The sequence below is a fragment of the Equus przewalskii genome, chromosome X (genome assembly GCF_037783145.1).
Source record: "Equus przewalskii isolate Varuska chromosome X, EquPr2, whole genome shotgun sequence".
NCBI classification, from domain to species: domain Eukaryota; kingdom Metazoa; phylum Chordata; class Mammalia; order Perissodactyla; family Equidae; genus Equus; species Equus przewalskii.
Window position 1 is genome coordinate 55,126,354 of NC_091863.1, and position 13,562 is coordinate 55,139,915.

The following is a 13,562-nucleotide window of genomic DNA, read 5'->3' on the forward strand; positions in this document are numbered from 1 at the left end:
TTCTTTCTGTGTTCTAGGTCCGAGTACTTTATCAAGTATGTGATTTGCAAAGATTTTCTCCCAGTCTGTGTCTTATCTTTCAGTTGTCTTAACATTGTTTTATGAAGAACAGAAGTCCAACTAGTCAGTCTTCTCTGTTGCTTGTGGTTTTGGTATTGTATCTAAGAAATTTTTATCTAGCTCAAAGTCAGGAAGATTTTCTCTTACGTTTTTTCTAAAACTTTTATTGTTTTAGATCTTACGTTTAGATCCATTTTGAGTTAATGTTTGTATAGGGTACAAGGTATAGATTAGGGTTCCTTTTTTGCATATGAATGTACAGTTCTAGCACCGTTTGTTAAAAAGTTGCATGATCTTTTGAAACAAAAATTTGATCATATCATTCTCTTGCCCAAAGACTTCCTTTTTGGGTCCTCATTTCTTTTAGGAAGAAGTTCTTAATGTGATTTACCAGGCTCTATGTGATTTGGGTCTTGTAAATACCTCTAATCTCCTCTCATCTACTGTCACTGCCCATCTTGTACTCTAAGCTTCAAACATACTAAAGTTCATTCAGTTCACTAAATTGTTTTCTGTTGAAAGAAATCTCAGAGGTTTGCAACTGCTATTCCCTCTGCCTAGAATATTTTCTCTTCACTCCTCTACCATCTGACCTTCATCTACAAGTTATAATCTCTTAGAAGCTTTTTCTGACTCTTGCCCTCACTCCTGCCCTTTATTCAGGTTGGATCATCTTCCTTTCTTTATGTACATATAGCACTTTCTACTTTCCTGTCATGGCACTCATCATGTACTATTGAATTTGGTTGGTTACTTCTCTTTCCCTCGCTGACATGAAATCCATGAGAAAGTAGTGCCTGGCATATGGTAGATACTCAGTAAATATTTGTTAGATGAGTGACTGATTATAAATGAGGTCAGATGGAGTAAGTAAAGAAGCATTGTTGTACTATTCTTTTAAGGTTGAAGTGAAAAATGAGTGGATGTCTAATAATTTCAGAAATTAAGGATTCTGTTGAATGGCCTTCAAGAATGAGTGTTAAATAGAGTATTGGTCACTTTCTAGCTAATCATGTACACTCTTGACTGGTCTGTGTGGACAAGCACATTCCCTTTGTCTTAATGCCCTGATTATTTTGTGAGGTCTGTAAGCACTATTCAGGGTTCCAGGAGAGGACAGGCCTTTTTGACCAAACCAGTGGCAGGGGTAGAGTGGACTTTGGTTTTGTGTTGCTGGGATTGGGGCCAGTGCTTTATAAAGCATGCTTATCATCTAATTATGAGAATATATAGGCCATTCTAAAGAAGCCATTTGAGCAACTGGACAATCAAATGTCATCAGTCCAACTTACCTCCTTGAGCATCATGAGAGTGGGGGCAACATTGTCTTTGAAAACTCTCAGTGAAGCCCAAGGGACACCACTGTTGCACATATTTTTTTTTTTTTTGAGGAAGATTAGCCCTGAGCTAATATCTGCCACCAATCCTCCTCTTTTTGCTGAGGAAGACTGGCCCTGAGCTAACATCCATGCCCATCTTCCTCCACTTTATATGTGGGACGCCTGCCACACCATGGCTTGCCAAACGGTGCCATGTCCACACCCGGGATCCAAACCAGCGAACCCTGGGCCACCAAAGCGCAACGTGCACACTTAACCGCCGTGCCACCAGGCCGGCCCCTTGACCTCTATTTAATATCATGATTTAAGTACCACAAGAAAGAAGAACATCAAGCTGAGTACTGGGCAACTTTATGTAACTATTGGTCTTTGTGTACAGTTTAATAAAGCATCAAATTTTCCATCATTGTAGTTATTCCAACCTTCTAAGTATGGCTAGATAGAGCAAATGTTTCCCACAGCCCTTAGAATCTTCTCCTCTACCTCAGGTTCGCACTGCTCCTTGGAACACCACAAGGGCTTTCATTGCTGCCATGAAGGGCAAGTGTCTCCTAGAGGTGACTGGGGTGGCAGATCCCACAGGGTGTGGTGAAGGATTCTCCTATGTGAAGATTCCAAACAAACCAACACAGCAGAAGGTAAGACTGTCTGAATTTCTAGAAAGCGAAAATCCAAGGAGGAAGAAATGGAGATTGAGGAGTGATCCGAGATGAATGGGGCAGAGGATCTGGAAAGCAGTTAAGTTGACAGGATGACTTAGATGCCTACTATAAGGAGTTCAACTTGTTAGGTTTCTTACCTGTTTTGTTTTGTTTTGTTTTGTTTTTGAGGTAGGATGATAAGGAGCCTCAGCCAGTGAAGAAGACAGTGACAGGAACAGATGCAGACCTCCGTCGCCTTTCTCTGAAAAATGCCAAGCAGCTTCTGCGTAAATTTGGTGTGCCTGAGGAAGAGGTGGGTGTGACAGAGGAAAACTTCGAGGTTCGAGGAGCTTGTAGTGAGAGGGAAAAGCTAGGAGGCAGACATAAGGAACTATCTAGAGAATTTTGTGGTATAAGTTGTATTAGACTGGATCTCGGAGACTTCTCAGTAGTTAGCTTTCCATTTAACCTGCTTTGAGTGAGTTTTTTTTGTCTGACTCTCTAGCTGTGTGCCTTGGTTTCTCCTGTGAAATCCCTGCATGATTTGTGTATATGTGTGTGTACCTCTCTCTTTCAGATTAAAAAGTTGTCCCGCTGGGAAGTGATCGATGTGGTACGCACAATGTCAACAGAACAGGCCCGTTCTGGAGAGGGCCCCATGAGTAAATTTGCCCGTGGATCAAGGTTTTCTGTGGCTGAGCATCAAGAGCGTTACAAAGAGGAATGTCAGCGCATCTTTGACCTACAGAACAAGTGTGTTGTTTTAGTGCTGCAGAAAGTCTAAGCTAGAAAGGGGAGGGGTTGCAGACACTAGTCTATAATGAAGAGGAGACCACCTAACAATTTAGCTAGATGGTCAGGCATCTGAGATTTCAGGGTGGTATTCATAATGCTGCTAGAGTGCCTTCTCCCTTCAAGAACTTGGCAAAGGTTTTAAATGGCATGAAGTTCTAGGTTTGAGCTCTAGGTTCCCTGGCAACTTTTGTGGCCTTCTTGGGCCTAGCAGCTATCGCAAAGGTGATAGGGGACAGATAGGATTTTTTCTAAAGGCTCAGTGATGAGAGGAAAGTAATGTCCTATTAAAAATGACCAGTGTGCTAATTTGTTTCTCAAGCTTTCTCCAGGAATTCTGAAAGAGTTGCTGTACTATTTCATATTTCAAACTTGCCTTGCTGACTAAATGTCTAGGAAAACTTTGTAAAGCTTTTCTGTCAAGGGCCGCATGTCCTATTGGATTTTGAGTTTTCCTTTTTAAGATTGATTTCCCAATTTCCTACTTTTGCCTAAAACTGTATTTCTTCAGGTCTTTCTACACTTTCCTGTTTCCCCTCATCTTAATTTAACGTGATTTTTTCTCTTTTAAGGGTTTTGTCCTCAACCGAAGTCTTATCAACTGACACAGACAGCAGCTCAGCTGAAGACAGTGACTTTGAAGAAATGGGAAAGAACATTGAGAACATGTTGCAGAATAAGAAAACCAGCTCTCAGCTATCACGTGAACGGGAGGAGCAGGAGCGGAAGGAACTACAGCGGATGCTACTGGGTGAGGGTAGTGGCTTCACAGACAGACAGACAAGAAAGAGGAAGATCGAAAAAGTATAAATAACTGAACACTAATAACTGAGGCAAAGCTGGAGGCAGAAGTAAGGGATGAGTGTAGAAAAGTCTGTAGGTGAGGTAGAGAGATTACTGCAAACTGGACTCTAGGTTTGTCCGTGGGACACAAATTGAAGAGATGCTGCCAATCCATTACGGTCTCTGATGTATCAGGCCTGACTGAGCCAGGGCTCTCAGTGCTGTACATCAAGTGAGCTTTCTGGGCATTTGTCCTACAGGGTAAGAGTGTTTAATACAGAATCCATGGATGAATTTGGGGGGTTGTTCTTGAACCCTCTGAAATCACATGTAAATTCTGTTCAGATGTGCCTTTTCTGAGGAGAAGATCATGGCTTTCAGAAGATTCTCAAGGGTGTCTTAGACCTTAGAAAGTGAAAAATTACCAACCAAAAATTGCAGAAGTTGAGGGTGGGGATGATAAAGGCCTGAACTGGTTTAGGATATGGACATTGAGAATGAAAAGAGGAGAAAAGTCAAGGTGACCTTAAGATTTCGCTCTGGGCTTGCTAGAAAGATGGTGGTACCATTGGTTAAAGTAGTACATGTCAGAGAAAGGAGCAGGTTTAAGAAGGGAAGGTGTAATGTGTGGAGTTCGAGGTCCCCATGATACTTTCCAGCATAGACGTCAGGCAGGCAGTTGGAAACTTGGATGTGGATACTGAAAGAGAGGATAAGGCTGAAGATGAAGATTTAAATGACTATTCTCACTCATAATAGTCTTTCCTTTGTTTTCTCCTCTCTGTGAAAGCTTTGCGTAATTTTCTTGTTCTGACCGTTTTGTAAAGATGTCATAAAGCCTTTCCCCCAGTGTGGTCCTGGACCAGCAGTGTCTGTATCACATGGGAGCTTGTTAGAAATGCAGAATCTCAGACCTCACTCCAAACCTACTGAATTAGAGTCTGTATTTTAACGAGATCCTCAGTTGATTCCTCTTCATTCATATTAAAGTTTGAGAAGCATACTCTAGGCCTTAAGACTGGACGTTTTCTGTGGTGCCATTTTTTCCCTTGGGTGCTTTTTTTTAATGTGATCATCAACTACTTCCTGCTTGCACTTTCCTCTTGCACTGTTGTTCAGAGGAATCAGAATACAGCTATTGCTCTTCTCTCCCCTAGAACAAACATGTAGTTCTTTGAGATCCTTTCAGAACTTTTTGTACTTAAAAAATGGGAACATTGGCAGTGGTCAAATGAAGTCAGGAAAGGACAAAGCAGTGTGTTCTTGGGGCTGGTGGTGACTTTGGTGCTTTCTGTAGAACCATAGTTTTGTGGTATGTTGAGCTTCGAGGTCTCCACTCAACCCCAAGAAAATGGCCATTTAGGTGGTAGGGGGAATGTGTGGAAATCTTTTTCTGCCTTGCAGCAGCAGGTTCCGCAGCATCAGGAAACAATCACAGAGATGATGACACAGCTTCTGTGACTAGCCTTAATTCTTCTGCCACTGGCCGTTGTCTCAAGATTTATCGCACATTTCGAGACGAAGAGGGGAAAGAGTATGTTCGCTGTGAGACGGTCCGAAAGCCAGCTGTCATTGATGCCTATGTGCGCATACGGACCACAAAGGATGAGGAATTCATGTGAGTTTGACTCACCACTTAGCCAGTGTGATAAGGAGAATGATGATAATACTGGGGAATAAGAGTGAGGGCAGGTGTTTGAGTTTTAGTGACAGGGTTTTGCACAGTTGGCCCTGGAAGTCTATGTTAATTGGGAACCATCTTGCTTTTAGATCTTTGGGTTTTAACAGAGCCAAATCACAGGGAGAATTCCAAATTTGCGGCAAAATAAAGGCATGTTTTCGGTTCCATCTGGGTCCTTTGTATTTCAGTTGGTTGGTTGGCAAAAATCCCAGGGATAACTCAGGACTTCTCATTCTGAGAGAGACCTCTCTGCAAAGGGGAGGCTAATGAGTGGGGGTGATGGGAATACCAGGTAGCCCCTTTTCTTTCAGTCTGAATGGATTACTTGAGTTCTCAGATGTTTAGCTATTGGGACAGTCTTGGTTTAAGTTTGCTTATGGTCCTATGATATTTTTTTTCCCCTCTGTTATTCAGTCGAAAATTTGCCCTTTTTGATGAACAGCATCGAGAAGAGATGCGAAAAGAACGGCGGAGGATTCAGGAGCAACTGAGGCGGCTTAAACGGAACCAGGAGAAGGAGAAGCTTAAGGGTCCTCCTGAGAAGAAGCCCAAAAAAATGAAGGAGCGTCCTGACCTAAAAGTCAGTATAACAAAGCAAAGGAAGAAAGCATACCTTCTCCCTTAGCTTTTAGCATCCTCCCTTACTGGGAATTAGGGCAGTATTGTGGAAAGCTAGTTTGAAGTGATGTGGCTATTTGGGTGGTATCAGCGCTAGTGTGACTACCGACAACACCCCAGCTAATCTGGTATCACTGGGTATCATTTTATACTTTATTAGAAATATTTTTCTAGGGGTTGAGATAGGTTTGGTGGATTTTTTTACATGTGCATTTATGTACATATATACGTATACACACATACATCTTGCTTTTAAATTCTATATATTAAAAGAAACAACAGAAAAAAACATACTGTACAGGTTGCTTTTTATAACTTAGGTAGGATTGCAGATATTACTGTGCAATATAACTGTAATGTGCACTGTAAAATGAGGCAGCTTTGGAATAGTGGAAAGAGCCATGGACTTGGAAACAAGATCTGGCTTCAGGTTTTGGTTCTGCCATTTAATAGCTCTATGACCTAAACCTCTCCAAACCTGTTTTCTATAAAATGATACCTGTCACACAGTGGTGTTGTCTTAAGTGATAGAATGCATGGGAAGCACTTGATAAACTATAAAGTTCTCAACAAATGTAAACTGCTGTTAACATGTACTGAGGTGGATGTTTTACTGTTCCTTTCTTGTATATGATATTATATACATAAGATACAGTATTGACCCCATTTTACAAATGAATCTGAAGGCAGCTGCAACACTGAGATGTAGACTTGGTATTATTGAGCCTTTTTCTTGGAGCTGGGAATATGTTTGTGCCAGCTGCCTCTGCTGCTGGATGCAGCCTTGGTCTTCCAATGGCCTTTCTCCTGTGTATTTAATATTTTTGTAGTTTACAAGTTAAATTGGGAATGGAAATCCTCTCCCTTTTCTTCCTCACTTGATTTTTAAAGAAATGTTCAGTCTCTGAATTTCATTTTATTTTTCATGTGTAATTTCCATAACGTGCTTCTGTCTAGTGGCTTTTGGTTGAAAGGTGTATAACAATTCTGTTAGAACAAGAGTTCTGAGCTTGCCTTTGTTTCTCTCTTGCCTTGTATGTCTTTCTTAAAGCTAACATCATGCAGCCTGCTTGCTTTTGACATATTGGTACTTTTTCCTTTTGCAGCTGAAATGTGGGGCTTGTGGTGCCATTGGGCACATGAGGACAAACAAATTCTGCCCCCTCTATTATCAAACAAATGCTCCACCTTCCAACCCTGTTGCCATGACAGAAGAGCAGGAGGAGGAGTTGGAAAAGACAGTCATTCATAATGATAATGAAGAACTTATCAAGGTTGAAGGGACCAAGATTGTCTTGGGGAAACAGCTAATTGAGAGGTAAGGGATAACAGACAGAAAGTGCTGCAGGAGAGATCTGTGAGAGGTTGGTGATATTGATAACGTGGTTGGGGTAGATGTGATGTGTTCTCTGAACTGGAACTAAGGGCATAGGAACTTTGATGGATTTTCCTCAGTAATTGTTACAAGGAATGAAAATTACAGTAATGAGTAAAGCACTCATTAAGCTCCACCACTTGCCCTTGGGCATGCTACCTAACTTTTCTTATTTACAACTTAACTAACTTTCCTTATTTACAAAATAAAATCACCCTTACAGGGCAGTTATGAAGAAAAGCTAAAGAGACTAAAGCATGTTGTCCACTGCCTGGCATATGGTAGATATTCTTCCTGTTCTACTTCCAGGCACTGGTAATATTTGTAAGGTCCCTGATCTGAGTGTTCTGATAAGGCACTGTCTGAAAGGATTAAGGAGACACGCAGTGTGCTTATATCTACCTGTCTCTTGCCCTCAGAGAATTTAATAGATAATCAAGTGGAGAAGTTTTTAAATTAAAAAAAAAATTTCCCCTAAGTTTTTAGTTTGAAAACTGCCAACCTACAGAAAAGTTGAAAGAATAATACAATATACTGTTCCTCTGAATTCACCAACTGTTAACATTTGTCACATTTGTTTCATCTTTATATATCTAAAACTTTTTCTTTTCAGCTAACCATCTGGATATAAGTTGCAGGCACCATGACGTTTCGCTCATAAATTCTTTAGCACACATCTCCTAAGAATAAGGATATAACAACATGATACTATTATTGTACCTAAGAAAATTAACATTAATTCAGTAGTATCTAATAATCAATCCTTATTCAAATTTCTCCCGTTGTCTCAATGTTCTTTATTGCCTGCCCCCCCGCCCCCAATTTGGGATTCAATCCCAGTTCAAACGTTAAGTATTTTGAGTGTCTCTTAATCTAGGACTATTCTCCCCACCTTTTTTGTTTTTCATGACATTGAATTTTTTAAAGAGTCCAAGCCAATTGTGTCATAAAATATTCTGCATTCTGGAATAGTCTGATTGTTTTCTCATTGATTATATTCAGATTAAATGTCTTCAGCAAGATTACTACGTAGGTGTTACTGTGTACTAGGTACACCACATCAGGAAGCACATAATGTCAGGCTTTCTCCCTGTTTGGTTATGAAGTGGTGATCCCCAGATCCCTCTATATTAAAAGTGTTTTTCCCTTTGTAATTAATATGTGGATGAGTATCTTGTTCCCTAACAGTCTTTCTCTCAATAGTTTTAGCATCTGTTGATGATAATTGCCTAACTCAGTTATTACGTTAAGGGTTGCAAAACAGTTTCTGATTCTAGCATTCTTTCTACATTAACTGGTATTCTATAAAGAAGAGCTTCCTCTCCCTTTTTGTATGAGTATTACCATGGATTCTTAAATTCTTTCCTTTGTAAAGTTAATGTATTACAGTTCGTTAGCATCATTATTTATTTTGATGCCCGTGTTGTCCCAAATTTGACTCCTTCAGGCCAGAAACTGTGTGCTTTTGAAATGACCCTATAAATCTTTGAGAACTTTTTTGCTTTCTGGCACAGGATGTTTCAGGTTCTCCTGGAAATTTCCCTGTCCCAGACCTAGAATCAGCCATTTCTCCAAGGAACCTGGTTCCTTTTATTGGGGAATGATATTAGAAACCACGATCTAGATGTTAGGTAGACTCATTGCCACTGAGATGTCATTGCTTCTAGGCTCTTAGTGTATAGAACTAGGAAATATACATGCGTTGTAAATCACAACTTCATATCGATACCTCCAATTCAAATTGTATCTACAGGTTCTTCCTCATCTTCCCCCATTTCATATTTGTATCCTTTCTCTGGTTCCCAGCATCAATATATTTTTTCATTTGCTCTGTCCTATGATATGTACAAAATAGTTTGAGAATTACAATAACAATACCACTGCCAACAACAAACCTATGAAGTAGATTCAAAGTGTTTTCTGTAGTTTGTTGTCCTTGGACTACATGCCATTGAAGTTGTACAGTCAGGGTATTATATTTAAAATATATTTGAGTTCTTTTTTGTGTGTAATTTTTAATCAATTTGATATACAGTTATATTCATTTGTTTCTGTTTCTATTAAGTTTTGGGTTCTTTTTTCCATCCTTGTTGATTTAATTTATCAGTATCTATAATAGTCATGCTTTGAAGCACATTAGAAAAGGAAAATGTAGTATGTTGATCTCCTACAGTGGGAGGGAAGAAAGTGGATGGGCTTTTAATGATTGAGGGAAACTCGAACTAGTTTTTCTTTTCAAACCAGTTTTTAATTTCTTCCTTGTTTTCATTCTGAATAAGTTTCCTAGCCCTTTAGCCCTAAGATAGAATGTTGGAGCTAGAACGATTCTTGAAATTCCTTTAGCCTAGTTCCCTTATCTTCCAAATAGGAAACAGGTGAAATTGTGCTTTGCCTAGTTCTTTATTAATTTGGAGATCCTGTGAGGCCTTGCCTGATCTGAGCCTTAGAATGTGGGTGTCTGGCCTTTGGTTTGGCTTTTTCCTCCCCAGGCTCATGCTCAGTTGCTTTTTTTCTGAGGACTAGAAATAGGGACTTCATGCTATGAAACTGTTATTGATTGCAGTGCAGATGAGGTTCGCAGAAAATCTCTGGTTCTCAAGTTCCCTAAACAGCAACTTCCTCCTAAGAAGAAACGACGAGTTGGAACCACTGTTCACTGTGACTATTTGAATGTGAGTATCTGCATTGGTTCTTTCTGACCAGATGGGGTTCTCATTGATTCTCTCCCAGGCCTCTAATCCACAGCTCTGACACGGCCTTAGAGTCTCCCTTTGGCCTTGCCCTGAAAATTGTGTATACTGTTCATTACAAAATTAAATAAGTATATGTTTAATATATTTAGCTAGCTAGAAAGTATTATTTGTTTATTTTATCTAAAGAAGCATTTTGATTTCTTGTTTCTCCTTAGAGACCTCATAAGTCCATCCACCGGCGTCGGACAGACCCCATGGTGACATTGTCATCCATCTTGGAGTCTATCATCAATGACATGAGAGATCTTCCAAATGTGAGTTTATTGCATTCATATCTACAGTAGGGATGGCAAGGCCCTTTGTTCTGTCTGTGATTTCAGAGAGAAGGCAGTAGAGTATAGTCCTAGGTACCTGGAACTCCTAATTCTTTGGGATGTAGTTTTTTGGGTTTTTTTTTTTTTAGCAGCTTAGTAGAGGAAACCGTCAGCCCTGTTCCATCTAGAAAGATTCCTTTGAGAGTTGATGGCCAGGTAGAGAGTTAAGATGTAAGAGAGTCTTCAGGAATTGGCTCCGGCAAGTGTTCTTTGCTCATGGATGGTGCTGGCTCTTATTTGCACAGACATACCCTTTCCACACTCCAGTCAATGCGAAGGTTGTAAAGGACTACTACAAAATCATCACTCGACCAATGGACTTACAAACACTCCGTGAAAATGTGCGTAAACGCCTCTACCCATCTCGGGAAGAGTTCAGAGAGCATTTGGAGCTAATTGTGAAGAATAGCGCAACCTACAATGGTAAGAATCACCTGTTCCTTGACTGCAAAGGTCACTTTCAGATCTTTCTTTGTCCTTTACTAGTCGTAAATTCAGATTAGATTGGACTGACTGAAAGGACCTGCAATATATTAGGGCATTTTGGGGTTTTGAAAATCGGGTAGTAAACATTTTAGTCATTTAATAAATATTGCTTCTTTTTATTAGCACTTTTTAATGTATCCTCTAGAGAATTTGGAGTCTGTCTGTTGAAATGAAACAGTTGCATGGGGAGCAGTGGGAGGAAGAAGTGGGTCTAGGGAAATGGAAGGGAGAGGCATTTGATGTGGATGGAACCTGTGTACCGTATGTGCCTGTTATGACCGTATTTGCTGTATGTGAATCTTTGATTTGATCTACAAATCTGTTATATGTCTACTTTGCTCAAAAGCTGCAAAGGCAAGGAGGAAGAAATCTGTTTTCTGAGTCTTGAAGAGGGGGAAACAATACAGCTTCTGCATGTAAAGGATGAAGTTTTCTGGTTTCCCGTTGTATCCTGAGCACATATAAGTGTAGAGCTTAAGAGTACAGACAGAGTATGAATCATGGCTCTGCCACTTATTAATTGCGTTGCCTTAGACAAGTTATTCACCCTCATGTAGCCTCTTTAGTTTTCTCATCTGTAAACGTGGGACAATAGTAGTACCTAGGTTTTAAGACCTTTCATAAACAGGCCTGACCCATTTATCTAGTCTCATCTCCAATGACTGCCTCCCATACCTACTATAGACTTCTGCCACACTCAGCGTTATATTTCACTAACTATCCTATGCTGTTTCTTCATGTCTTTGCACAGTCTTTGCCCTCTGTCTGGAATACCCTTTCTTCCCTTTCAGTGGTGAATTGCCATTCATATTTCCAGACCAACTCATATCATCCCTTCATGAAAACTTATTCAAATTCCCTAAAATATCCATTTTTCGATTCTCTGTGCCCCCCCAGCACAATTAAGTCAAGTTTTATAGCTCTTACTGTGTTTATATATAATTATTTATATATCTGATTCTCCCACCACTTTGTGACCTCCTAGAGAGATTCTCTCTTATTCATCTCTGTATTCCCAGGGCCTAGGAGAGTGCTGGGCACATTCAAGGGAAGAATAAGTTTGTTAGGCCCAACTGTCATTCAAGTTGCAAAGCTAAATACTTAAACAAAAATCAGATTGGAGGGGGAATTGGGAAGATAAGAGTTGACTTTGAAATTATAGAGCTTAAGATACCTGTGGGTCATTTAGGTGGAGATATTAGTAAAAAATTGGAAATTTAAAAGTTGTGACTTTCTCACAGCCTTACATCCCCTTCTACCTCAATCTTCTTTTTCATACCTGACTGCTGATGATAGTACTCATAGTACTACCAGCCAGCCCTGGTGGTCTGGTGTTTAAGATTCGGTGCTCTCACTGCCACAGCACAGATTTATTTCCTGGTCAGGGAACCACCCCACCTGTGTGTTGGTTGTCATACTGTGGCAGCTGTATGTTGCTGTGATGCTGAAAGCTATGCCACCAGTATTTCAAATACCAGCAGGGTCACCCATGCTGGACAGGTTTCAGTGGAGCTTCCAGACTAAGTCAGACTGGGAAAAAGATCTAGCTATCCACTTCCAAAAAAATTCACCGTGAAGACTCTGTGAATAGCAGTGGAGCATCGTCTCATATAGCACCGGAAGGTGAGATGACAGTGCAAAAAAGACCAGGCAGGGTTCTGCTCTGCTGTACACAGGGTCGCTAGGAGTCGAAATCGACTCCACAGCACTAACAACAAAGTAATACTACCAGTGGCACCAAGTGCTTTACTTGCATTAGTTTCTTCATTTCACCATAAGAAATCTCTGAAATGGGTACTATTGTAATCCTCATTTTATAGAGGAACAGACAGGTAAATCACACTGCTAAAGAGTGGCAGAGATGTGAATCCAGGTATAGCTAGCTGCAGAGCTTGTGCTCTTAACCACCATACTCCATATACTCTTCTCCACTTGTTCTCTTCTCCTTCACACCTCTCAGAACCCCACAGTTGCCTTCTGCAGGACCTTTAGCAACCTCCTAATTGCTGGATCATGTGGCCGCATTTCAGAAGTATCTTTTATTTGAACAGCTTTATTGAGATATAATTCTCATACCATACAATTCACTCATTTAAAGTGGTCAGTTTAATGTGTATTATCCATGTTATAACATGTATCAATACTTCATCCTTTTTTATTACCACATAATATTCCATTGTATAAACATACTCCATTTTTAAAATCTGTTCATCAGTTTATGGACATCTGGGTTTTTTGTACTTTTTGGCTAATATAAATAATGCTGCTGTGAACATTTGTATGCAGCCTTTGTGTGGACATTTGTTTTCATTTCTCTTCGATATATACCTGTGAGTGGAATTGCTGGTAACACGTGGTAACTCTGTATTTAACTTTTTGAAGAACTGCCAAACCGTTTTCCAGAGCAACTGCACCATTTTACAATCCCACCAACAATGTGTAAGGGTTCCAATTTCTCCACATCTTTGTCAACACTGTTATTGTCCATCTTTTTTTATTCTAGCCATCCTAGTGAATGTGAAGTGGTATCTTATTCTGCTTTTGATTTGAACTTCCCTAATGACTAATGATGTAGAGCATCTTTTTTCCCTCCAGTTTTATTGATATAATTGACATACATCACTGTAGAAGTTTAAAGCGTACAGTATAATGGTTTGACTTACATATATTGTGAAATGATGACTGCAGTAAGTTTAGTTAGCATCTGTCATCTCATATG

General features: G+C 40.0%; 1 protein-coding gene across 9 annotated transcripts in view; it reads left to right on the forward strand.

The window, feature by feature from the left end:
- The window catches only part of TAF1 (TATA-box binding protein associated factor 1), a 71,730-nt gene that overhangs the window by 18,776 nt on the left and 39,392 nt on the right, over positions 1-13,562 (forward strand). For 5 of the 9 annotated variants that reach the window (XM_070604102.1, XM_070604106.1, XM_070604104.1 and 2 more), the window contains exons 19-28: positions 1,889-2,038; positions 2,235-2,354; positions 2,619-2,794; positions 3,406-3,584; positions 5,021-5,234; positions 5,712-5,877; positions 7,022-7,233; positions 9,854-9,962; positions 10,199-10,297; positions 10,603-10,780. In XM_070604102.1, the coding sequence (XP_070460203.1) occupies positions 1,889-2,038; positions 2,235-2,354; positions 2,619-2,794; positions 3,406-3,584; positions 5,021-5,234; positions 5,712-5,877; positions 7,022-7,233; positions 9,854-9,962; positions 10,199-10,297; positions 10,603-10,780 (1,603 nt within the window). The remainder of the gene's footprint in view (positions 1-1,888; positions 2,039-2,234; positions 2,355-2,618; positions 2,795-3,405; positions 3,585-5,020; positions 5,235-5,711; positions 5,878-7,021; positions 7,234-9,853; positions 9,963-10,198; positions 10,298-10,602; positions 10,781-13,562) is intronic. The other 4 variants (XM_070604103.1, XM_070604107.1, XM_070604105.1 and 1 more) reach the window with 1 other exon arrangement.